The sequence below is a fragment of the Trichomycterus rosablanca genome, chromosome 10 (genome assembly GCF_030014385.1).
Source record: "Trichomycterus rosablanca isolate fTriRos1 chromosome 10, fTriRos1.hap1, whole genome shotgun sequence".
NCBI classification, from domain to species: Eukaryota; Metazoa; Chordata; class Actinopteri; order Siluriformes; family Trichomycteridae; genus Trichomycterus; species Trichomycterus rosablanca.
In genome coordinates, this window is record NC_085997.1 from 2,669,421 (window position 1) to 2,696,607 (window position 27,187).

At 42.8% G+C, this 27,187-nt stretch overlaps 2 protein-coding genes across 4 annotated transcripts in view; one reads left to right on the forward strand and one right to left on the reverse strand.

The window, feature by feature from the left end:
* Nucleotides 1-16: 16 nt before the first annotated feature.
* Nucleotides 17-11,557, forward strand: zranb1a (zinc finger, RAN-binding domain containing 1a). Of its 2 annotated transcripts, none has more exons than XM_063002744.1 (9): nt 17-36; nt 4,921-5,628; nt 6,240-6,427; nt 6,611-6,764; nt 7,411-7,482; nt 7,636-7,955; nt 8,731-8,860; nt 10,037-10,266; nt 10,920-11,557. In XM_063002744.1, exons 2-9 carry the CDS (start codon nt 5,031-5,033, stop codon nt 11,136-11,138), a joined length of 1,911 nt encoding a protein of 636 aa, XP_062858814.1. In that variant the 5' UTR covers nt 17-36; nt 4,921-5,030; the 3' UTR covers nt 11,139-11,557. The 2 variants fall into 2 exon arrangements, with proteins under 2 accessions (XP_062858814.1, XP_062858813.1); XM_063002743.1 differs by lacking the exon at nt 17-36 and adding an exon at nt 3,769-3,985.
* A 1,442-nt stretch (nt 11,558-12,999) lies between these two features.
* ctbp2l (C-terminal binding protein 2, like) overlaps nt 13,000-27,187 on the reverse strand; it is a 61,279-nt gene continuing 47,091 nt past the window's right edge. The window contains exons 2-10 of one of the 2 annotated variants that reach the window (XM_063002746.1): nt 25,897-26,051; nt 23,587-23,731; nt 23,001-23,207; nt 20,018-20,232; nt 19,491-19,621; nt 18,134-18,261; nt 17,803-17,920; nt 16,439-16,511; nt 15,242-15,311 (exon numbers count right to left, since the gene is read on the reverse strand). In XM_063002746.1, coding sequence (XP_062858816.1) covers nt 16,451-16,511; nt 17,803-17,920; nt 18,134-18,261; nt 19,491-19,621; nt 20,018-20,232; nt 23,001-23,207; nt 23,587-23,731; nt 25,897-26,051 — 1,160 coding nt within the window. In that variant the 3' untranslated portion in view covers nt 15,242-15,311; nt 16,439-16,450. Of the gene's footprint in view, nt 15,312-16,438; nt 16,512-17,802; nt 17,921-18,133; nt 18,262-19,490; nt 19,622-20,017; nt 20,233-23,000; nt 23,208-23,586; nt 23,732-25,896; nt 26,052-27,187 lie in introns of both variants that reach the window. The other variant, XM_063002747.1, reaches the window with a different exon arrangement.

The window sequence follows — 27,187 nt, forward strand, 5'->3', positions numbered from 1 at the left end:
AAAAGTGCACAGCTGGAGTTCTTCACACCCAAAAGGGTAAAACTGTATTATTCCTACAATAACTCCTAATCAGCTCTTCATAGGTAATGAATACGCGTTGCATAATGATAAAAACTACTAACCTATGTATTAGGAACATTGTTCATTTACATTTTTAGCATTTAACAGATGCTTTTATCCAAAGCGACTTACATTACAGTATACAGTCAGAGCAATTGAGGGTTCAAGGGCCCAACAGCAGCAACCTGTCAGTGGTGAGGCTTGAACCAGCGACCTCCCGGTTACTAGTCCAGTACCTTAACCACTAGGCTACTGCTTGGTTCGAAGGAATATAATATTTAAACCAGCTGCAGTATTCTTTTGGAATAACTTATATTATGATATGGATTGGAAAATAACACGGCTTTTACCAAATCATTTTTTTTTATCACAAATAAGGTAAGGGAAGTAACTCTAAGGATTCTGCATAGATGTTACTCAATCAATACAACTATTATTATTTCTAAATTAAAAAAAAGATATAAATACTGAATGTTCACTTTGTCACAAATATGAAGAATCCCTTACTCACTTATTTTAGGATTGCTCATTTTGCTAAATTTTTTGGACTGATTTAAATAATTTTATTAATAGAAAAGTGAAATATAACTTTAAATTGAAAAAAAAAAACACCTGAATTTATTCTATTTGGAATAACTAAAAGGGACATATTAAATTCAGATGAGACTTATATTCTATATATAGTCAACCTTCTCTTAATATTATCCAAATATCACATTCATTATTGTAAATTTATGAATAATAGACCAAACTTCAAGGCTTTTAAGGCATCCTTTATATCGTACATTAATACGTTAAAACTCGTACTTTAACACCGCTAGAAAACTTCTCTATCCCTTAAGGTCATTTTACAAAATCATTAAATGGTATTATCTACTGTATAAACTCCTGCTTTAGCTAATTTTATTTATTGTTTATTTGATTTCTATTTCTATAACCTCGAGCAATTTTAAGTTAATAATTGTCTAATTATCATTATGTATGTTATGTCTTGGCTGTGATTGATGTATTCTTTTGTAATATATTTGTTGTTCAATAAAGTTCATTCAAAAAAAGTACCTACTGTACCCACATACACACTTACTGTACATGATCCTGGATCTTTCATGTCTGACCTCTAGATTAGGAACACTTGCTTTGTACATTCAATTGTTTATAATAAGCCACACCTACCATACAGATCAAAATTGTAGGTACACAACTACTGACTGTAGCCCATGCCCTGGAAACGTTGTCACCCCAGTCATCCAGATGGTACTGGCATCATGGACCATTATCAGAACCGCAATGACACTAACATACATGGTAATAACATGGTAATGTGTGTTGTTCTGGTACGAGTGTAGCAGGTGCATGTATGTAGTACACTTCCTAACGTAGTGTTCTTATGTATGTAGTACACTCCCTAATGTAGTGTTCTTATGTATGTAGTACACTCCCTAATGTAGTGTTCTTATGTATGTAGTACACTCCCTAATGTAGTGTTCTTATGTATGTAGTACACTTCCTAACGTAGTGTTCTTATGTATGTAGTACACTCCCTAATGTAGTGTTCTTATGTATGTAGTACACTCCCTAACGTAGTGTTCTTATGTATGTAGTACACTTCCTAACGTAGTGTTCTTATGTATGTAGTACACTCCCTAATGTAGTGTTCTTATGTATGTAGTACACTCCCTAATGTAGTGTTCTTATGTATGTAGTACACTTCCTAACGTAGTGTTCTTATGTATGTAGTACACTTCCTAACGTAGTGCTCTTATGTATGTAGTACACTCCCTTATGTAGTGTTCTTATGTATGTAGTACACTCCCTAATGTAGTGTTCTTATGTATGTAGTACACTCCCTAATGTAGTGTTCTTATGTATGTAGTACACTCCCTAATGTAGTGTTCTTATGTATGTAGTACACTCCCTAATGTAGTGTTCTTATGTATGTAGTACACTCCCTAATGTAGTGTTCTTATGTATGTAGTACAATCCCTAATGTAGTGTTCTTATGTATGTAGTACAATCCCTAATGTAGTGTTCTTATGTATGTAGTACAATCCCTAATGTAGTGTTCTTATGTATGTAGTACAATCCCTAATGTAGTGTTCTTATGTATGTAGTACAATCCCTAATGTAGTGTTCTTATGTATGTAGTACAATCCCTAATGTAGTGCTCTTATGTATGTAGTACACTCCCTAATGTAGTGTTCTTATGTATGTAGTACACTCCCTTATGTAGTGTTCTTATGTATGTAGTACACTCCTTTATGTAGCGTTCCTATGTAGTACACTCCCTTATGTAGCGTTCCTATGTAGTACACTCCCTTATGTAGTGCTCTTATGTATGTAGTACACTCCCTAATGTAGTGCTCTTATGTATGTAGTACACTCCCTAATGTAGTGTTCTTATGTATGTAGTACACTCCCTTATGTAGTGTTCTTATGTATGTAGTATACTCCCTTATGTAGCGTTCTTATGTATGTAGTATACTCCCTTATGTAGCGTTCCTATGTAGTACACTCCCTTATGTAGTGTTCTTATGTATGTAGTATACTCCCTTATGTAGTGCTCTTATGTATGTAGTATACTCCCTTATGTAGTGTTCTTATGTATGTAGTACACTCCCTTATGTAGTGTTCTTATGTATGTAGTACACTTCCTAACGTAGTGTTCTTATGTATGTAGTACAATCCCTAATGTAGCGTTCCTATGTATGTAGTACACTCCCTTATGTAGTGTTCTTATGTATGTAGTACACTTCCTAACGTAGTGTTCTTATGTATGTAGTACAATCCATAATGTAGTGTTCTTATGTATGTAGTACACTCCCTTATGTAGTGTTCTTATGTATGTAGTACACTCCTTTATGTAGCGTTCCTATGTAGTACACTCCCTTATGTAGCGTTCCTATGTAGTACACTCCCTTATGTAGTGCTCTTATGTATGTAGTACACTCCCTAATGTAGTGCTCTTATGTATGTAGTACACTCCCTAATGTAGTGTTCTTATGTATGTAGTACACTCCCTTATGTAGTGTTCTTATGTATGTAGTATACTCCCTTATGTAGCGTTCTTATGTATGTAGTATACTCCCTTATGTAGCGTTCCTATGTAGTACACTCCCTTATGTAGTGTTCTTATGTATGTAGTATACTCCCTTATGTAGTGCTCTTATGTATGTAGTATACTCCCTTATGTAGTGTTCTTATGTATGTAGTACACTCCCTTATGTAGTGTTCTTATGTATGTAGTACACTCCCTTATGTAGTGTTCTTATGTATGTAGTACAATCCCTAATGTAGCGTTCCTATGTATGTAGTACACTCCCTTATGTAGTGTTCTTATGTATGTAGTACACTCCCTAATGTAGTGTTCTTATGTATGTAATACAATCCATAATGTAGTGTTCTTATGTATGTAGTACACTCCCTAATGTAGTGTTCTTATGTATGTAATACAATCCATAATGTAGTGTTCTTATGTATGTAGTACACTCCCTTATGTAGTGTTCTTATGTATGTAGTACACTCCCTTATGTAGTGTTCTTATGTATGTAGTACACTCCCTTATGTAGTGTTCTTATGTATGTAGTACACTCCCTTATGTAGCGTTCCTATGTAGTATACTCACATGTAGTCTGTGGTCACGTGACCAGCTCTGCTCCTCCTCTCGCTGGAGGTTTGTTTTGGGCTTTCTAAAAAAGCTCGTCGCCATTGAAGAATAGCGCACAAAATACGCCTCATTATGTGGAATAGCTGAGAATTTACAGCGTTTTAACACTACTAAAGTACTACAAATACTATTCGGAGCTTGAATTGTATTTTGGAGCGAGTAGATAAGATGTAATATTGATAAATGATCTTAGGAGAAGCGACTCGGTTTGTTTTGGTTGTGTTTACTCAGAGAGGGAGAGAGAAGGGGAACAGGAACAAGGTGACTTATAAGTATTAATTTTATGTCTTTTAATCAAATATTTAATATGATAATGGTGGTAAACACTCTATTACGCTGTAATGGCTTGATTGTCTCAAGTGTTTTGTATATATTGGGGCAAAAGTGTATATTCAGTTAGCATTTCTGCTAGTGGTTGTAACGGCTGTTTCTTATGCATACTTCTGTACTAGGTAGTATGCATGACCAGTAACGACTAGCTTCAGTACTGTACTAATGTACCATACTACACAGTATAGAAGTGTAGTATGCTATGTGTAATCAGTCGTATACGTTTTTTTCTTCAAATTTTTAAGGTTTAACCTCGTCCTGTCGCACATTTTACTCATTATCAGTCAACATAGGGTTTATATACTTACTGTTTACCGAGTTTGGTGCTGTTTAGCAAGATTTAGATTTCCTTACTTTACTGCTTCATGTCAGTTGGCACTTATCTAAACTGCCTGCCAAAATAAGTCACTTGGGACATTCTCAGCAGGTCCGTCGACCTATGTAAATTAAGACTAACCTACAGTGCATAGTTGCGTGGACGTCTACTTAATCTTGGAGAAAACGGGACTCGTTGGACCCTTCGCGGACTTGTCCATCTCCGGACCACTGTCAGTTGGTACTCGTCACAGCTGCCTTTAAGCATGAGGTGCTTTAACCCAGTTGTCTGCTCATAAGGGTATTTTTTGGTCCATATCAGAATCACTTGGGTCTTGATGCTGATCATCTTTGGAGGAACTAGCCCAACATCCAATAAACCCCTTACCTTCGCATGCACCATTGTTATGAAGTAGGCATTGGCATGCAGTCAAATTGTCACAACTGAAAGTTAACATTGTGCTTATTTATATTTAGAAATAGGGATGTAAAATAGGAATTCCTGAAAGAGTTGCTGATGTTTCTGTTTGTCTGTGCTTTGTTTTCTTCAGCTCGGTGCCAGGCTCCTGGAGGTGATACGAGCAGTGGTGTGTGTGTGTCTGTGGTGTGTGTGTGTGTGTGTACGTGCAGATGAGTGCGTGCGTGTTGGTGCAGAACAGCCATGACCGACCTGCATAAGAAGTGGGCCTGTGACTACTGTACCTACGAGAACTGGCCTTCAGCCATCAAGTGCACTATGTGTAGGGCCCAGCAGCCCAGTCCCACCATCATCAGCGAGGAGATCAGCCAGTTTAAGGGCGGCACCAGACACGGCGACGACTCTGGTACCAGCGGCTTAATCATCTGCCCCGATTCCAGTGCCAGGCCACGGGTCCGCCCGCTCAGACCCTCTGAAGTTAGCAGCAACGCGTCTGGGTGGCAACAGAACGAGGATCATAACGATAAAAACCGCCAGCATGCAGGACGATGGAGCTGCTCCGCGTGCACGTACGAGAACTGGGCCGAGACCCGACGCTGTGCCGTGTGTCAGCACCCGTGGCCGAACGATGCGTCGCCTGCCATCAACGAACGGGAGCGGGGAGGGTGGAGGGCGAGGACGGGGGTAAGGACCAGGACCTCCTCCTCAGAAAGGGACACGAGCGTTCACATACAGGACAACGAGGCGGGAGCTCATGCCAGCAACGAGGACACTAAGAAGCTCAAGCAGATCAAAAACCGCATGAGGAGGAACGACTGGCTGTTCCTCAACGCCTGTGTGGGTGAGTACACACACTTGCACACGCACGCACACACACACACTGCTTTTAAGACCTGTTTTCATTTCATTATGTATCAAAATTTGTTTACAACTTTCTTAAATGCATGCAGTAATGATTGGCTGTGCCTGAGGGTGGGCTTCGTGTATCGTCAATCTAAGGGCCAGAATAATGCCTTTTAAGAGATCCGATGAATCCAGGGACTCTGCATTTTGCTTCTAATGCAGCGTTTGCTTGTGTTGCATTATGAATTGACTTTTTTTCGGAAGGTAAGAATGTATAAAATCGATCCTGCGTAGCGGGGTGCTGATGATGGGTTTGCGTTTTTATGTTCCCAGTCTCACTGCCTAGTCGTTGTGATGGTTGGCGTCAGATTTGGACATTCATTTGGACTTTTCCAAGTTGCTTTGCAGTTAGATACCTTGTTCTGGCAGTTGTAGCCTAGTGGTTAAGGTACTGGACTAGTAATCAGAAGGTTGCCGGTTCAAGCCCCACCACTGCCACGTTGCTACTGATGGGCCCTTAAGCCGCTTTGGATAAAGGCGTGTGCTAAATGCCGGAAAATGTCAATTTCTCTCTTTGACATTCCTGTGCTCGCTCTTCTCGTTCCGTAGGGGTGGTGGAGGGCGACCTGGCTGCAGTGGAGGCGTATAAATCATCGAGCGGAGACATCGCGAGGCAGCTGTCGTCGGACGAAGTGCGTTTGTTGAACCGGCCCTCTGCCTTCGATGCCGGCTTTACGCTCGTCCATCTCGCCATCCGCTTCCAGAGGCAGGAAATGCTCGCCGTCCTGCTCACCGAGGTGGGAACGCTCAAACACCTCACTGATGTGTGACACATACTGCATTATTCACTTCGATATAATTTTATCACAAGGATTAAGGAACTTTAACCTTTCACACTATAACAGGTGTAAGGTTAGAGGAACGTCTGTTTGATCTCTGTTGTGTGTGTGTGTGTGTGTGTGTGTGTGTGTGACCCGCAGGTATCCCAGCAGGCGGTGAAGTGTATCCCAGCGATGGTCTGCCCTGAACTGACCGAACAAATCAGAAGAGAAATTGGCGTTTCGTTACACCAGCGTAAAGGAGACTTTGCGTGCTGTTTCCTCTCGGAGCTCGTCACTTTCACTCTACCAGCGGGTACACACACACACACACACACACACACACACACACACACACAGAGAGAGATGAGAGAATCCGTCAGCGTTTTGTTGTCTTAGGAAATAATTTGATCGGGCCCTTTATGCCTTTTATTTATTTATCATGTTATGTCTCCATGCTGTTATTGCTGTGTGCTGATTGGCTGCAAAGATGGGTTAGCTTTCTCCAATACGCTGTCTCATGTTGCCTGTAGCAGACCAGCCCCTGATAACGCTAAGTTACGTTGTGATGTTGTCATTGATTAAGTTGAAAGCAAGACCAATGAATTTCTTTTTGTGTTTGATTCGGTTTTGTACTGTTTTTTTTATGTATTATTCATAAATAAATGTTATTTTGGGGGGTTTAAACCTATATTTATTGGTGGTAATAGGTTGCTGGGCTTGATAGCTCAGTGGGTAGCACTGTCACCTCACAGCAAGAAGGTCCTGGGTTCGATTCCCAGGTGGAGCAGTTTGGGAGTGTGGAGTTTGCACATCCTCACCATGTCTGTATGGATTTCCTCCGGTCCATGACCGTGTTTGACATTAAAACTTGTCCTGTCCTGTCACGACTGTAACCAGAGTGTGTAAAACATGACGTTAAAATCCTAACAAATAAATAAATACGTTGATTCCTCTTTCAGATATTGAAGATCTACCTCCTGCCATTCAAGAGAAGCTGTTTGATGAACTGCTCGACCGTGATGTTCAAAAAGGTAACGCTAACGACCGGACACAACCATGACGACCACGACGTGATACAATTCTTCCTTCCGAATACGTCGTACAGACACTGTAGCTTCAAAGCCCCGACAGTGTGTTTGAATCAACAATGAACCGGGCGTGTGAATGTGTGTGTTCCCGCTCAGAGCTGGAGGAGGAGGACGCCGTGATTAACTGGTCTCTGGAGCCGGGCTCTCGCTTGGACAGTCGATTGTACGCCCTGTGGAACCGGACTGCCGGGGACTGCCTGCTCGACTCGGTGCTGCAGGCCACATGGGGCATCTACGATAAAGACTGTGTCCTGCGGAACACCCTGAACGATAGCTTACACCACTGCTCGCACTGGTTCTACACTCGGTGGAAGGAGTGGGAGTCGTGGTACTCCCAGAGTTTCGGCCTCCACTTCTCCCTCAGAGAGGAACAGTGGCAGGAGGACTGGGCGTTCATCCTGTCTCTTGCCAGCCAGGTACACACTGTTACACACAAAACATTAGAACCACTCGTAAAATATGCTGGTCCCAGGACATTACCAGCAGGTCCTTCAGTTTCTGCACATTGTGAGGTTGTGTATGATCCACAGTAGATCTTCTGTAGATCCATACCAGATGCCACGGTCTTCATGTCCTCTGGCATCAGTGAGTCTTCGCCACCAAACAACCCATCAGTGGTTTGTGCTGTGACATCACGGCTGCTGTCTGGAAGATACTTCATCCCAGTCGTCTAGCCATAATGATTTGCTGCATTCATTAGATACACCGACCAGGCACAACATTATGAGCACTGACAGGTGAAGTGAATGGCACTGATTATCTCTTCGTCACGGCACCTGTTAGTAGGTGGGATATATTAGGCAGCACGTGAACATTTATGGCTAGACGACTGAGTCAGAGCATCTCCAGAACCGCAGCTCTTGTGGGGTGTGTCCCGGTCTGCATTGGTCAGTATCTATCAAAAGTGCTCCAAGGAAGGAACGGTGGTAAACCGGCGACAGGGTCATGGGCGGCCAAGGCTCACTGATGCACGTGGGGGAGCAACAGACGAGCTCCTGTAGCTCAAACTGCTGAAGAAGTTCATGCTGGTTCTGATAGAAAGGTGTCAGAATAGACAGAGCATCACAGTCGCAGGGCCATTTTGGCAGCAACAGGTGGACCAACACAATATTAGGAAGGTGGTCATAATGTTGACGTTTGTAGAATAATTAAATGACTTTATCTCTCTGTTTTCTGTCTCTTTCTGTACAGCCTGGTGCGAGTTTGGAGCAGACCCACATATTCGTACTTGCACACATCCTGCGTCGTCCAATCATCGTCTACGGTTCAAAATATTACAAGAGTTTCCGGGGTGAGACTTTAGGATACACCCGCTTTCAAGGTGAGCACTTTCTCACTACCGAATCACCTCGTTGACTCACTCTAATACCAATCCTGTGGAATTGTCATGAGACCGCAAAGCTCTCTTAGCTTAAACAGAACAAGTTCTATAAAGAAGATATAGAAGATATACTTTATTTGTCATATATACATATACAGTTATTGTACAGTACAATGAAATTCTTTCTTCGCATATCCCAGCTTGTTTGGAAGCTGGGGGTCACAGCGCAGGGTCAGCCAAGGACCCAACAGTGGCTGCATAGCAGAGCCTGGATTTGAACCGGTCGATCCGGTTGAAAGCCCAAAGCTCCTACCTACTAAGCCAGGGAGTACTTGTCTGGGGGGGGGGCGCGAGTGCCTGACCGGGGGGCGTGGCATTACGAGATTTTTTTACTTCTAAAACTAAAGCAATTCATTTTTCACCCACGGGAGACAGATTTCATTACTCTAACTGACCACGCTCACACGCACTTATAACGTTATTCAGTTCCGTCTGAAAAAAACCTTCAAAACGGGGCTCACAGCGAAGATAGCCGGTGTCAAAAGCGACGACCGCTGTTATAGGACGTGTTCGTGTCTTTAAGAGAGTTCACGGTTGGCACACGAAGTGGGGCGCATGTCCGAGAAGGTTGAAAACCCCTGGTTTAAAGGACCTCCAGTGTCCTGCACAGAGCCCTGACTTCAGTCCCAGTGAACTGGAATGTCCAGCCATACAAATGCCCACAGACATACTCCAAAGTCTTGTGAGAAGCTGAAAAGATCACATAGGGGTCACTCTACTTTAATACCGTTTGTTTTTGAAATGGGACGTCCGACAAGCTCATGGTCAAGTGTCCCAATACGTCTGGCCGTATTCGGTGGTGACGGTGCAGTACAGTTTCCTGCTCCTCTCTTATTTCAAACCAGGCTTGATTCAGTATATTTTTATTTATGTCTCTTTTTTTAATGTAATGTATTTATTCGTGTATGTTTTTCTACCTTAGGAAAACAATCCTTAATTTCTTAAAATCAGTTAGTGTAAACGAGCGCATTTAAAGAACAACATAAGAACAGCACTTGCCCTGGATGATAGACTGACGTGAGAATTATTTACCCTCTCTGCTGTAAATATAACCCCGGTGTAAGCACAGCATGAAACGACTAGATAACTAAAAATAAATGCGTTTTCTACCCCCAGGTGTGTACCTACCGCTGCTCTGGGAGCAGAGCTTCTGCTGGAAAAGCCCTATTGCCCTCGGTTACACGAGGGGTCACTTTTCAGCGCTGGTCGCCATGGAGACGGACGGCTACGACAACCGGGGCGCGGGCGCCAACCTCGGCACGGACGACGACGTCAGCGTGACCTTCCTGCCGCTGATCGACAGCGAGAGGAAACTTTTGCACGTCCACTTCCTCTCGGCACAAGAGGTACGTTCGGTACTACCGGGGTGTCGAACGGGCTTCTCCCGATGGGCCACGCCCGGTCCAAGCCGTTTTCGATGCAACTAGGGTGGCGCATTGGTCTAATGTGCTCGCCCACCAACGGACGCTTTTATCCAAAGCGACTTACAGTACTGTGATAGTATATTATCTAAGCAATTGAGGGTTAAGGGCCTTGCTCAAGGGCCCAACAGTGGCAGCCTTTCAGTAGTGGGGCTTGAACAGTGGAGCAACCTTTGGATTACTAGTCCAGTACCTTAACAACTAGGCTACAACTGTCCTACTGCCCCACTGTCCCATAGTAACAGAGCAAGATAACAACTGGGGAAGTGGATATGACTAAATTGGCAGAAAAATTCAAACTGCAAAATGCAGGTAGTTATTTACACTATATGACCAAAAGTATGTGGACACCTATATGACCATAGGCTTATCGGTCAAAGGTTACACACATGCTATATGTTTTTCTAGCCGGGTTCTGCATTCCTGCAGCTCTATACTGACCCCTACAGGCTGGGTATCCATGGCTCTAGCGCAGGCAACTGCGTAACGATCACCAGCCAATCAGGTTTCAGAATAGTGTTGATCATCCTATACATGCAACAGAAGCACCTTTGCAGACCATGCGCTCCTGTGTCTAGATGGGGAACGATGAGCAGCAGGAGAAGCTGCTGCGCGACTGGATGGACTGCTGCGTGACGGACGGAGGGACGCTGGCCGCCATGCAGAAGAGCAGCCGCAGGAGGAACCACCCTCTGGTCACGCAGATGGTGGAAAAATGGCTGGACGGATACAGACAGCTCCGCCCGTGCCCCGCCCTCTCCGACGGCGAGGACGATGAGGAGGACGAGGACGAGTGAGGAGAGGGAGAGAGAAGGCGATAACTGAGGGAGAGGACTGTTAGTGAAGCACACCCTTAATAATATCTACACCCTCATTTCCCATAATGCAGTGCAAAAACAGCAGCCCTTTTCTATCCCTGAGCACAGAGTGCCGTGATTCTGATAGTGACGCGTGAAGGTCCAGAACCAGCACCAGCAGTGTGACGTGATCTTTCTACTGGTTTGTAATGGGCACTTACAGGAAAAGCACATACAGTAGATATAATAATAATAATCTTTATTTTTTAGACGACAGGTTCACAAGTATTGATTCACCTATTTTCAGTTTAATTTCCTCTTCAGTTCAGCACTCTGAGGAGGATAAACATGTTGCGTGTGGCTCGTTGTACAACATCAATGTACTGAAGGTCAAAAATAATAAAAAAGACAGACTTGAACTCCCGTCTCTGTGTCCTTTATTACACTGACTTAACCTGCAATCAGAATTTTGTGGCTTCGTTTTGTTCACGTTGTGATTACAGAGCATAATTTGTCATTATTTCGTTCATGGTCCGATTGTGAAGACGAATTAACGTCCTAGTTTGAAGCCTCGCGAATGAAAACGATCTAATCATGAGTATAAATATTTGAAAACGATCTAATAGTGACTGTACTGAAACATTCGACGGAAGTGATGAAAGGTGAGTTGGAGCCGAACGCTGAGCTGCTAATGATGGGTGGAAAAAAGTATTAAAGAACTGAATCAAATAGTAAGTCTATTTCTAAACATCCAGTTTAAATACTTGCCTTGTTTTTCTTAGATTCTTAGACATGGTCTGCGTCTGCTGTGGATCAAATTCTGCCTAAAAAAGTTTTAGTAAGGTTGTGAAATAGTGCTTGAGTTAGAAGATTCTCTGGTCTTGAGGGGTGAGATTTGAACACGTTGGGCAAAAAACTGGCACTGTAGATCACCTGGCTAATACCATACATACTATGAAACGTGGTGGTGGTGGTGGCATCATGCTATGGTGGTGCTCCTTGGCACAGGGACAGGGACCATGGGAGAGACTGAGTGACTGAAGAATACTAACAAATACAGGAACGTCCTTGAAGACAATCTCTTATAAGTTTACCTTTTAATATAACAATGACCTGAAGCATACAGTCAAAACAACACAGGTGGCCTCACAGCAAGAAGGTCCTGGGTTCGATCCCCTGGTGGGACGGTCTGGGAACTTTCTGTGGAGTTTTGCATGTTCTCCGTGTGCCTGGGCAGTTGTAGCCTAGTGGTTAAGGTACTGGACTAGTAATCGAAAGGTCACTGGTTCAAGCCCCACCACTGCCAAAAGCTGCCACTGTTGGGCCCCTAACCAACGCCCTTAACCCTCAATTGATTATACAATATACTGTCACAGTACTGTAAGTGGGTCGGTGGGTAGCACTGTCGCCTCACAGCAAGAAGCAGTTTGGGTCCTTTCTGTGTAGAGTTTGCATGTTCTCCCCATGTCTGTGTGGGTTTCCTCCAGGAGCTCCGGTTTCCTTCCACAGTCCAAAGACGTGCAAATGAGGTGAATTGGAGATACTAAATTGTCCATGACTGCGTTTGACATTAAACTTGCGAACTTGTGTAAAGTGTGTAAAACATGACGTTAAAATCCTTATAAATAATAAATAAATACAAAACAACACTAGAGTGGCTTCAGGACGAGTCCTAAGACCATGACATAAACCCTATCAAACAGCTGTGTAGAGACCTGAAGACACCTTTGCCAGCCGATCTGATGGAGCTTAAAGATCTGCCATGAAGAATGGGATAAACTGCCTAAATCCACATACTTTGTGACCTAATAATCAATATTAACAAAACATTACATGTAAAGAAATCAAAACCCCACAGCACTCAGATCTCAGAACTCTTTTATTTTGGAACTGCACCGACCGCTAAATGTTCACCTTTACAAGAAACAAATACAAATACTCACGCTAAAACCCCCAAACAAACCAAAAACAACCAAAAAATAAGAAAAACAAAACAAATTAATAGTGCTGACGACTGAAGGTTGTTTTTTTTTTTTGCAAATGTTGCTCCGATTCTGTAACTCGACAGGACGGCCTTCATTCTCAAAAACAACAGAACTGAGAGAGAGAGAGAGAGAGAGAGTCAGCAGATCACATCAGACTAGTGTTATAGGAACATTGATCTAAGCATTACAAACCTATCTGGACTGCAAAACTCTTTTAAATATCGTTTTCTTTTAAACACCAAAAAACATGGGACGTCCGCTTTATAAAAAATAGCACAACGAGGAAGAGGGAGGTCAGAATATCGCAGTTCATTTTCATCAGCTCACCCCCCCACACACATTAAATGCCAAAAATAAAGACCGAACAATAGCGTTTTGTTTTCCTGAGTCATTGTGGAATGAAGTTGATGTGGTAACTCTTTTTCCTGCTCCTTCTCCTGCCCTCCTGAAAATATACCAGGTGTCCAAATGATTTCTACACATATGATCCTAAATAATAATAACAACAATAGGCTAATAATAATAACAGGCTGCTCGGATGGCGCAGTGGTAAATCTCGCTAGCCCACTCCTGCTGGGATTTAGGGTTCAAATCCCCAGCAGTGCAATCATCTGTTGGATGTCTACAAACAGACAGTTGACTATGTCTGAGGTTTGGGGTTGGCCGAGGCGCCGCGATGGATTAATGTCCTTCCCAGTGGGTCAGTGATTCCGTGGCCTGACCGGACTATAAGTGGATGGGGTCTTCAAACGCTGTGTAAGGTCCCTGGTTAGCGGGGGGTTACCTGTGCAGAAAGCATGGGCGAAAAGAAGGGGTCGTCGGAGGCGTGAGCAGAAAATATACCAAATATACCCTCCTCTAATGCAATCAGGGATCCCCAGCAGCGGAAGACAGATAGACTAAACTAAATCGGGAGAAAATGCATAAATAAATAGAAAACAAAATGTACAAAGTACCGCACTACTGTTTCTAACCAGGTCACTGACGGTGGGCTAGCATACGAGTCGTCTGCGCCACCCAAGCTTCCAGTTTGTCTTTTCATTTAGACTAATTAAATAAAAAAGTGGACACCCTGTATTACTGTTGATGAAACACACTTCAAGCTTGTAGACGTCTCTGATTTGCTGCAAGTCCCGAAGAATCAAGGTGTGTTGAAATGTCCCTTGTGTTCAAAACAACACAAAACATCTGATAATCTGATAATACTGTCCTGCTTCAATGCACTGGAAAAGTCAAGTCATGAGAACAAAATAAATGCTGGATTGGATGTTCATCCCCTGCATTCTGTGTCTGGATGCCTGGATTCATGTCCACGTCGTATTTCTCATGATCATCAGGGTTGTTGTCCTGATCGGGAGAATTCCTCAGGTGCTGATGATCTGTTTTTCGGCATCAATACATCCATATTCATGTTGAACTCACAGTGGATGTTTGGTGTGTTGTTTCTCCTCAGCCAGAAGGTGTGTTTATCATGTTAGGTGGGCGTGGCCAGGAAAATGTCAGGTAGATCACCTGCTGGTGGGCGTTCCTTTATGTTATTTTCTTTATCTGTTTAATATCTAACCACTTTTCAAAGCTAAAATTATTCTTTTGCAGTAAGGGGGGGGGGGTCAAAAAGATAATGGAAATAACACATCATGTGGAGCTCTCGCACTGGTCAGTGAGACAGGAATGGACTGGAGGAAGGTCTTTGTAACTCTGCTGTCACTTCCAAGCCTCGTCCGTTTTTCCAAAAATTAAACAAACAAAAACAAAGATCAGTGGAAAAGTTCAGTCCCGAGAATGGAGCTGCAGTAGGTGTGTGTGTGTGTGTGTGTGTGTGTGTGATGGTCCCGGAAGTAGGTGGTTTATTGGAAAGACACTTCACTCTAGGCTGACAGTAATCTGGTGTGTATGAAAGTGTGTCTCCATTAGCTTGTGCATTGGCTATGTCTGTCTGTGCTACAGTGGTCTGTGTGTATGAGTGTGTGTGTGTGTGTGTGTATGAGTGTGTGTGTGCGGGCGGTGCTATTGCTCAGTCAGGTGTTCTCTGCTTTCTCCGTGTTTGGACGGCTGATTTGGAGAAGGCGCCTGCGAGGGGTGTGTGACCGACGGTAGCGAGTGTGTGACAGGCACTCCGCCCGGCACGATGCCCTCCATGGCTGCCGCGATGCCCCCTGGTGCCACCCCGACCATTCCCGGTGGGAACCTAGACGACAGAAGGAAGAAGAAAGGTAACAGATAACAAAAAAGAGAACACAACCTAGAACCTTTATTAGAAGTGAACGCAACACTGAGTCTGGGACTGATTGGTGGATGAATGATGATGATGATGATGGTTCAGCTAAACTGCGCTGCAGTAGAAGTGTAACAAAACCATAAATGAATTAAATACATGGTGTAGTTTGTATATGCACACACACACACACACACACACACAACGTCTTATTCAGGTGGAAGGAAAAAGAAAGTGCACCCTCCTTCAATTCTGTTTTACTCATCACGACAGCCCTGATCATGCACAGTATTAAACAGTCTGTATATTTTGCTCCATGCATCTCTTATTGCATTAATATTCATTTATTTTCCTCATTAGCAAGTATTTCTATAACGCGTCGATTAAATATTTGTTTAGGAAGTGTATTGTTTAAAAAGTAGAGGACATTCTTGCTTAAAATAACCCACAGGTTGCCAGATATTTGACAGTGTGATACGTCCACACTGCTCACTTTGTTGGCTTGTTTACAGAAGCGTCAGACTGTGAATTACACGCACTATGACCCAAAATATGTTGATACACATCACTGTAATGCAAGTGCACCATAAACATGATGCACAATGTATATAACAGAAAGCCTAAAACCATGAACACCAAACCCTGTATATAATTCTTTTACTGTATCTGGGTGAAAATTTTGATCTTTTCACTCATTAGAAACACCACCTTTGGCTTTGTCAGTAATTGAAACTAGCTAGATTGGAAGACAAAGGATAATAATAATAATAATAATAATAATACTAATAATAATGCATTTGCTGTGGCACTGTAGCTTTTCCAGTTTAAGTTCTGTGTTATCATTTTGTCCCTGAGAAAGCGGCTTTACCTTCACTATAATTTATACTCACTGTGTAAAATAAATTCAACCAATTAAACGTCTTTTATAAATATAATTAATATATGTGTGTAAATAAGAACGAAATAGTTTTTAATATAGTTATCAACACCTTTTTTGTTCATATGTAAATGTAATTTGCTCATTTCTACACAGACAGGATTCAGAAGTAAGGAGAAGCAGGTTCTATAGGGAAAGATTCACTCCATCAGATCATATTTACCTGCTGCTGTTATTAGGCATTGATTTTGTCTTGAGCGCCTGTGATGATGGCCTGCAGGTTCTGGTTCATTTGGCTGAGAGGAAAAAAAGTCATAATGGAGGCGGCGTCGTGTTTCAGGGAATTATTAAAACAAGGAGCAGGACGATGGAGAATTAACACACAGACCCAATTTCGAAAAATGTCGGGACTGTAAGTAGAATGCAAGATGAACAGAGAGCAGTGATCTGTCTTTTATGTATTGTATAGAAAAAAGATCTTTCACCCTGTGTAGTTTTGCACCTTACTCTTTAATATCTCAGTTAACAGTATAAGGTTTATACAGCAGCAGTGTATCAGAATATGTTTTAACCTCACTTATCATTTACTCAGTACCCATCAATTGCTCGTACCTGTCCCCATCAATTGCTTTAGATTAGAAATGTATTTTGTATTTATTGTAGGTCTTGGTACTGTGTACATTGTGGTGCACCCTGGTCCTGCAGGAACGTTGTTTTGATTCAGTATGTACTTGTATACAGCTGAAATGACAGTAAAGCCTCTCCTGAACTCCTACCAAACTTTATTTCTTGAAATACACACTAAATTCTTATCTGATGTCTGTGTCACATTTAACATCTTTGAAACAATGCAATTTAAGATCCAAAACGATCTAAAACACTGTGGGTGTGTCAATACCACTGAACATTTGTTCCCCCTTGCCACAAGGGGGCGTTCGTGTACAAGTTTATTTATCTATTATTCTATCTATCTATTATTCTACTCATTTAAAAAAAAATTTAGACTATGTCTTTTTTTTCAGAAACGTCCCCTTGTTACAACAATGTGGCTTTGTAGTTAGAGAGTGCAAGTGCTAGACCGGCCTGCCTAAAGACCAGATTCGTCTCCTATTTGTCTCCTGCACCTGTCTACGCATTATGAAGTGCAATATACTTCATAGAGCAGCTGAAGTGTTATGAGCAAGAGCAGAAAAAATGTAGAAAAATATTATAATTATTATTGACTTAACATGAAAAAAACAAACATTTTTTTGCTGCTTTAAATTGAATACAGGGAAAGAAGGATTTACAGATCACTGCTGTCTGTTCTTATTAATATTCCTCCCCACTGTTCCTTTAATACTAACTTAATCTAAACCATTTTAAGATCCAGGCTCTAGAAGTCTTGTTTTTTTATTTCTGTTGAAATAGATAAAGTCTGTATAGCATTAAAATGTATGGTAAATTGGTAATGATGCACAGAAGACAGCATGGCAGATTAACAACAAACATGTAAAAATCAATACTTGGATGCAGATGTTATGTAGAAGCAGGTGTGTGTGTGTGTGTGTGTGTGTGTGTGTGAGTAGTTGTAGTTGTGTGCTGTACCTGTAGGCGGCGCCGTTAAGCTCCGGATGCACATTTTGTTGCTCCATCACCCCCCAGGCTGTACTGGTAACGAAAAACTCCTTATTCACACAGTTTCTCAAACTGTCCGGGATTCGACCTGAGAGTCACAGGGTCATTATAAACCACACTTTTAAATTTAAAACGATTCATGACAAAATACACAACATGGCCAAAAGTATGTGGACTGGTGCTTAGGTGTTTCAGCCACAGCCATTGCTAACAGGTGCTTTCAGCTTAGTGGTAACCGTTGGTCCTCTGGCCCATGTCCACATAATTTTGGCCAGATATCGCTTGGTATGTGTGTGTGTACCTGTGATTGCTCTGCGGATCTCTGTAGCCGCTGCCTCCCTCATCTCCAGAGACGCCTGCTCGCTGTACCATGCTGTGTGTGGAGTGCAGATCAAATTAGGGGCGTCCTTCAGAGGTCCCTGCGCAAAACTAAACAACCAACACACAAACAAGTGCACCGTTAGAAGGTTCCAGAACTCGTCTCTACAGTGTCTGTGTTCATTGTATTTACAGTTTTTATATTTATTGTCTGTATTTCCAGAGTCTGTGTTTATTGTCTGTATTTCCAGTGTCTGTGTTTATTGTCTGTATTTCCAGTGTCTGTGTTTATTGTCTGTATTTACAATGTCTGTGTTTATTGTCTGTATTTACAATGTCTGTGTTCACTGTCTATTTCCAGTGTCTGTGTTTATTGTCTGTATTTACAGTGTCTGTGTTCACTGTCTGTATTTACAGTATCTGTGTTTATTGTCTGTATTTCCAGTGTCTGTGTTTATTGTCTGTATTTACAGTGTCTGTGTTTATTGTCTGTATTTACAGTGTCTGTGTTTATTGTCTGTATTTACAGTGTCTGTGTTCACTGTCTGTACTTACAGTGTCTGTGTTTATTGTCTGTATTTAGTGTCTGTGTTTATTGTCTGTAATTCCAGTGACTGTGTTTGTCTGTATTTACTTGTACTTGTATTGTTCGTCTGTGTCTGTTGTGAGTCTGTGTTTATTGTATTTACAGTTTTTATATTTAGTGTCTGTAGTTACAGTGTGTGTTCACTGTCTGTATTTACAGTGTCTGTGTTTATTGTCTGCATTTACGTCTGTGCTCACTGTCTGTATTTACAGTGTCTGTGTTTATTGTCTGCATTTACAATGTCTGTGTTCACTGTCTGTATTTATAGTGTCTGTTGTTTGTATTTACAGTGCCTGTGGTTATTTTATTTACAGTTTTTATAATTAGTGTCTGTATTTACAATATCTGTTGTTTGTCTGTTTTTACAGTTTTTACATTTACTGTCTGTATTTACAGTGTCTGTGTTCATTGTCTTTATATTTAGTGTCTATTTACAGTGTCTGTTGTTTGTATTTACAGTTTTTATATTTAGTGTCTGTATTTACAGTGTCTGCATTTATTGTCAGTATTTACAGTGTCTGTTGTTTGTATTTACAGTTTGTATGTTCATTGTATTTACAGTTTTTACATTGTGTCTGTATTTAGTGTTTGTTGTTTGTATTTACAGTGTCTGTGTTTATTGTCTGTATTTACAGTGTCTGTATTTATTGTCTGTATTTACAATGTTTGTTGTCTTTTTTTACAGTGTCTGTGTTCATTGTCTGTATTTACAATGTTTGTCTGTAATTACAGTGTCTGTATTCACTGTATTCACCTGAAGGGTTCGTTCTCATGCACGTCGAGCGCCGCTCCTCGTATCCTCCCCTCCTTCAGAGCCTGCGCTAAAGCTTTCTCATCCACCAGTCCGCCTCGAGCTGTGTTCACCAAAAACGCTCCCTGGCGCATCTGCACACGCACATCAGAAAGTAAAAAACTCCCCAAACAGCCCTCCACAGACGTATCAACACACCAAGTCCTGGCGCAGTCGTTCCACAATCACATTATCACATGCACTGACAAACACCAGGCCATTTACACTTTTGTTTTGCAATTGAGTCATTTCCAGTTCCTTTAGTGCAATTTATCTGCTGCCTGCACCACCACACACTGGCTGAGGAAGGTTTTCTACCCACTGCCATAAGACTCCACAATGAGTCTCCATATGCGAGGTGATGCACAGCCCCCCTGCTGCTGGACTCATTACTTCAGCACTTCATTTGTTTTCACTAAGTACAACAGCTGCCCCACTGGATCTACTTCAGTACATCTAAGTAATGTGTGTGTGTGTGTGTGTGTGTGTACCTGTTTGATGGTGAAGTCGTTGATCAGATGATGGTTGTGTTCGTTAAGGTTACAGTGCAGCGATACACAGTCGCTCTGGTACAGCAGGTCCTGCAGCGTGTACACTCTCTGTACACCCAGCGAGCGCTCCAGTCCGTCCTGCAGGTACGGGTCGTAAAATATCACGCTAAAACCAAACACCTTCGCTCTGACTGCTACTGCCTGCCCCGACCGGCCTGTATGTACACGCACACACACACACACACACACACACACACAAAACATGATTCCATGATTTAGTTTGAGAAATGAACCCAAAACACCCTTCTGCCCATATTTACAGCATCTTTGTCTAGTGTCTGTAAATACTGTCTGTATTTGTCTGTATTTATAATGTCTGCGTTCTTTGTATTTACAGTTCTTATATTTAGTGTCTGTAATACAGCGTCTGTGTTTATTGTCTGTATTTATTGTCTGTATTTACAGTGTCTGTGTTTATTGTCTGTATTTACAGTGTCTGTGTTTATTGTCTGTATTTACAGTGTCTGTATTTATTGTCTGTATTTACAGTGTCTGTATGTAGTGTCTGTATTTACAGTGTCTGTGTTTATTGTCTGTATTTACAGTGTCTGTATTTATTGTCTGTATTTACAGTGTCTGTATTTATTGTCTGTATTTACAGTGTCTGTATTTTTTGTCTGTATTTACAGTGTCTGTGTTTATTGTCTGTATTTACAGTGTCTGTGTTATTTTCTGTATTTACAGTGTCTGTTCATTGTCTGTATTTACAATGTTTGTCTGTATTTACAATGTTTGTTGTTTGTCTTTTTTTTACAGTGTCTGTGTTTAGTGTCTGTATTTACAGTGTCTGTATTTAGTATATTTACAGTGTCTGTATTTAGTGTCTGTATTAATTGTCTGTATTTACAGTGTCTGTATTTTCAGTGTTTGTATTTAGTGTCTGTATTTACAGTGTTTGTATTTACAGTGTCTGTGTTCATTGTATTTACAGTGTCAGTATTTACAGTGTCTGTATTTACAGTGTCTGTGTTTATTGTCTGTATTTACAGTTCTTATATTTAGTGTCTGTAATACAGTGTCTGTGTTTATTGTATTTACAGTGTCTGTGTTTATTGTCTGTATTTACAGTTCTTATATTTAGTGTCTGTAATACAGTGTCTGTGTTTATTGTCTGTATTTACGGTGTCTGTATTTACAGTGTCTGGATTCTGGATTTACAATGTGCATATTTACAGTTTCCATATTTAATTACGTATTTAACATGATTACTGGCACCTGGGCAAATATCATCTCCTCAATCTCATACGTGATTAAAATTGACGCGGTTGGTATCACATGACCGTACAAAGCATTGTGAATAATGAAGCGACTCTGGTGAACAATAAGCTGAGAGTGACGTGTTGTTATGAGGGTTTCATGAATGAATTACAGGCAGGTGTAACAGTGCATTCATTCATGTACGACGTGAAAAAGAGCTGACACCACCCTGAGGAGCGCCTCTGCTAATCACGCTAGCTTCTGAGAGGAACTCATTAACATTCAGTGTCAGATGCTTGTTAATAATAAAATGATGAGCATTTATCACCGTTACACCTCAACCTGACGTCATTAATTATTCCCAGTCCCAGTAAAGGAGGTGTATCCTCTGTACCTGCCAGTCCCAGTAAAGGAGGTGTATCCTCTGTACCTGCCAGTCCCAGTAAAGGAGGTGTATCCTCTGTACCTGCCAGTCCCAGTAAAGGAGGTGTATCCTCTGTACCTCAGTCCCAGTAAAGGAGGTGTATCCTCTGTACCTCAGTCCCAGTAAAGGAGGCGTATCCTCTGTACCTCAGTCCCAGTAAAGGAGGTGTATCCTCTGTGCCTCAGTCCCAGTAAAGGAGGTGTATCCTCTGTACCTCAGTCCCAGTAAATGGGGTGTATCCTCTGTACCTCAGTCCCAGTAAAGGAGGTGTATCCTCTGTACCTCAGTCCCAGTAAAGGAGGCGTATCCTCTGTACCTCAGTCCCAGTAAAGGAGGTGTATCCTCTGTACCTCAGTCCCAGTAAAGGAGGCGTATTCTCTGTACCTCAGTCCCAGTAAAGGAGGCGTATCCTCTGTACCTCAGTCCCAGTAAATGGGGTGTATCCTCTGTACCTCAGTCCCAGTAAAGGAGGCGTATCCTCTGTACCTCAGTCCCAGTAAAGGAGGTGTATCCTCTGTACCTCAGTCCCAGTAAAGGAGGTGTATCCTCTATACCTCAGTCCCAGTAAAGGAGGTGTATCCTCTGTACCTCAGTCCCAGTAAAGGAGGTGTATCCTCTATACCTCAGTCCCAGTAAAGGAGGTGTATCCTCTGTACCTCAGTCCCAGTAAAGGAGGTGTATCCTCTGTACCTCAGTCCCAGTAAAGGAGGTGTATCCTCTGTACCTCAGTCCCAGTAAAGGAGGTGTATCCTCTGTACCTCAGTCCCAATAAAAGAGGTGTATCCTCTGTACCTCAGTCCCAGTAAAGGAGGTGTATCCTCTATACCTCAGTCCCAGTAAAGGAGGTGTATCCTCTGTACCTCAGTCCCAGTAAAGGAGGTGTATCCTCTGTACCTCAGTCCCAGTAAAGGAGGTGTATCCTCTGTACCTCAGTCCCAATAAAGGAGGTGTATCCTCTGTACCTCAGTCCCAATAAAAGAGGTGTATCCTCTGTACCTCAGTCCCAGTAAAGGAGGTGTATCCTCTGTACCTCAGTCCCAGTAAAGGAGGTGTATCCTCTGTACCTCAGTCCCAGTAAAGGAGGTGTATCCTCTGTACCTCAGTCCCAGTAAAGGAGGTGTATCCTCTGTACCTCAGTCCCAGTAAAGGAGGTGTATCCTCTGTACCCGTCAGTCCCAGTAAAGGAGGTGTATCCTCTGTACCCGTCAGTCCCAGTAAAGGAGGTGTATCCTCTGTACCCGTCAGTCCCAGTAAAGGAGGCGTATCCTCTAACTAGGCAGAAATAAAGAAATATGTACTTACCAAAGCCGATCAGGCCGAGCGTCTCCCCGCGGATTCGTGCCGCTCCAGACGCCACCTCTCTGATCTGTTCGACGCTCTGGACCCGCGTGCCCTCCCGGAGAGCCTGGTACAGCCATGTGTTTCTTCGGTACAGGTTCAGTATGTGGCACATGGTGGAGTCCGCCGTCTCCTCGACCGCCGCTGATGGTATATTACACACCGCGATGCCTGAAACACACACACACACCCTTTGTTGAAGGACACTGTACGTGTCTTCCAGCATACTGGATCCCACATGCTGGTGTGATAACTAAAGACTGGAACGAATGAACAAAGTTCATGCTGCCTCCTAGTTACCCTGCATCCTGTTGGCTCTTTAAAAGATCTTAATTTGTCTGAAGTGGCATTTTCATTTAAAATGTGAAATAGAATGTCTTCATAAATGTACATGGCATCAGATGTTAAGCTACTCAGGCCACCACAGTGTGAGTATTTTTGTAACTTTGTCAGTATAGTGTAACGTATAAAATGCAGCTTTGGGTTCTAAGAACAGGATGTGTGTGTTTCTCATCTATAGCAGACGGGTGTGTATTACAAAAACTGGTACCCAGTTCTCCCGCGGCTTTGATGTCGATGTTGTCGTAGCCGCTGCCGATGCGGATGATGATGCGCAGAGCTTTAAACTTCTCCAGATCCTCCCGGGTCAGAGTGATGGTGTGATACATCATAGCACCCACCGCCTCGTTCAGTACCTGTAGTACAAGATAAGAAAAGATTGAGAGTCGGAACGGCAGACGACATCGTGGAGCTCACTGACTGCTTTAAAATCAATACGGCCCACAATGCAACACACAAACGAAAGATGCGCTAGGATGGGAAATGCTGGCTGGTACTGTTAACCGAGAATTAATCCGATAACCTTCGGGAAGACATTTATTGTGACGATTGTGAATATGTCTTGTGCTTAATCAAAAAGCTTTTGAATGTATTTAAATGTATTTATACATATTCAGCACCTCCTGGTCAGGGTCACAGTGGCTCCGGTTAAGCCAGAAACACTGGAAGCCAGACACACCCAATCATGTCTGTGTAGATGCCTGGCCAGCTGATAGCACCTCTTGAGATTTGAACCTGATCTGAACTTGGCCTGAACTTAGGCACCTATGGGTGCCAAACATACTGCATATATACACACATATACATACACATAAGCTAATATATACATATATAGGGTGGCACGGTGGCTCGGTGGGTAGCACTGTCGCCTCACAGCAAGAAGGTCCTGGGTTCATTTCACAGGTGGGGCTGTCTGGGTCCTTTCTGTGTGGCGTTTGCATGTTCTCCCCGTGTCGGCGTGGGTTTCCTCCGGGAGCTCCAGTTTCCTCCCACAGTCCAAAAACATGCAGTCAGGTTAATTGGAGACACTGAATTGCCCTATAGGTGAGTGTGTGTGTGTGTCTGCCCTGCGATGGACTGGCGCCCTGTCCAGGGTGTTACTGTGTGCCTTGCGCCCATTGAAAAGCTGGGATAGCTCCAATCCATATATATATATTTGTGTGTGTGTGTGTGTGTGTGTGTGTAGATGACTCATTTAGTTCCATTAGTCTAATAAAGCTATTAAAGTAGTAACACCTCATAAAACCGGAATGATGTCAGTCCCACACACACACACACACACACACACACACACACACACACACAGCCGAATTGTTTTGAACAAACCACACAGAATGGAAAATGTGATCTAATCTCACTCACATGAACTGGAACTGAGCAACGGAAGCCAAACCTTCAAGGCAGTCCAGGAATTTCTATCATTTCTGTGACTCAATAACTGAAACACACACTTTATGGCCAAAAGGATTTTGGGCACCTGAGCATAAACCTGTTATGGCTGCAAAGATGGATTTATATTACTAGTTCATATTACTGGCCGTGGTTTTGGAATGGAATTTCCAACAAGCTCATGGTGAGGCGTCCACATACTTTTGGCCACGTCGTGGATATCACAGTTTTTCGGTTATCTCGTTCTCCCACTCAAACCTCCAGCTCGTTCTCATCTAAAGCAGATTGTGATTTTATTCAGACGCGCTTTAATAAGCAATCGTACCGGACGCTTTAACGGCGCTTAACGACCAGGGCAGAGACGATAGCATCGGCGCACTTCGCCTTTAGCACCTCCGTGACCTCGGTGCACTCCGGATGACCCCGCGTATTTGCATAATGAGCGATAAAGTAGCGCTGCTGGGTTTTGAGATGAGACCAGCTCTGTTAGAGACACGGTCTTTAAAATGCGGTCTGTTTACAGCCGCGTTTATCCCGGAGAGACCGGACGGCGGTACACAGACAGGCGGATCACAAATTCATGCACAAGTTTGACCCCCCCCCCCCCCCCCCCCATTTTGTGTTTGATTTATAGTAAAAACAAGCTACCACATCGACCCAGACAACACAAACATAAACCTCTTATTCTCTCTGCTTTGCTCTGTACAATCTGGTCCCACTGTGGTTTACTGGATGTAACATAAAGCCTAGCATAGCACTGGTTCTCAAAGTATGGTGCTGGGACTCTAGGGGTCCATTACATGATTTTTTATCACTAGTGCAGTCATATCCAACTCCCAAATTATAACTTCTCTGTAGCGCCAGACCCCCACCCTGACCGAGGAGAGACGCAGACCACAGTGCTCCAGTCTCTTGTGCAGTTGCCTCAACTGGCCAGTAGAGGTCACAACAGCAGCATTAATAAAGAGCCCATTCGGTCCAGGCAATTGTTTCTGAGCACCAAGCCAATAGAAACACGACCCATCACGTTACATGTTATAGCTCAAGTGCTGAATCATTAGAAGGCGTGTCCACATACTTGTGGACGTCTGGTGAATCTGTATGTAATGTGTATGTATAGGTCTGTTTTTACCTTCTCGTGGATCTCCTGTGTGGACTGAGCATCGCAGAACGCCACGGTTGCCAGGTCTTTAAGGATGGGCATCTCTACAGTGCAGTCTCGCCCGTCCAACAGAGCCACCAGCGGGCGCGGATGCATCGGGCCGTTCATGATCTGAGGTCTGATACCTGTAGATAGAGAAGAACAGAGAAGCTCAGTGACATGGTAAGTCTGATTTCCCCAAACTGGATCGTCAACTTCGGGCAAGGAGGACTGCAGACTAGAACAGGTTCACTGTGACATGTCTTTTCCCCAGCCAGCGGAGGATTTCTACACAGATTTCACTATACATATACAGTCCACCATGCAGGCGCCTTGACCAGACAGCAGGAGTTGCACCTGACCTTTCCTCTCTCAGACACGCCCGATTGTGGTGCAGTGAATTTTTTCAAGTCAAGTCAAGTCAAATATATTTATATGGCGTTTTTTACAATGAACAGTGTCTCAAAGCAACTTTACAGAATCCAGGACCAACAGACCAAAAACCCCTATTGAGCAAGCCAAGGGCAACAGTGGCAAAGAAAAACTCCCTTAAAATTACAGGAAGAAACCTTGAGAGGAACCAGACTCAGCAGGGACCCAGGGCACGATGGTTCGGTGGGTAGCACTGTCGCCTCACAACAAGAAGGTCCTGGGTTCGATCCCCAGGTGGGACTGTCCAAATCCTGTCTGTGTGGAGTTTGCATGTTCTCCCCGTGTCTGCGTGGGTTTCCTCCGGGAGCTCCTCCCACAGTCCAAAGACGTGCAAGTGTGATGAATTGGAGATACAAAATTGTCCATGACTGTGTTCTTATGACCTTGTGTAACCAGTAACTACCTGTCCTGTCATGAATGTAACCACAGTGTGTAAAACATGACATTAAAAGGCAGTTGTAGCCTGGTGGTTAAGGTACTGGACTAGTAATCGAAAGGTCGCTGGTTCAAGCCCAACCACAGTTGGGTCCTTGAGTAAGGCCCTTAACCCTCAATTGCTTAGACAATGTACTGTCACAGTACTTTGGATAAAAGCGTCCGCTACATGAAGAAAGTGTAAATGTAAAATGAAGGTTAGTCATGAATAGAAACTGTAATGTTTCTATTTTACAGAATTACATTTTGACTCCCGGCTTAAAAAAAAAAAGCAGTTTCTTAAGAGTTTCATCATCAGATTTATGAGACTGTTATTAAAGTATTATTACACTAAGAAAAAAAGGGAAAATAGACATGAACATATTCAAAATTCTCAACAAACACATTCAGATAAAGAAATAAACGTCCAGACATA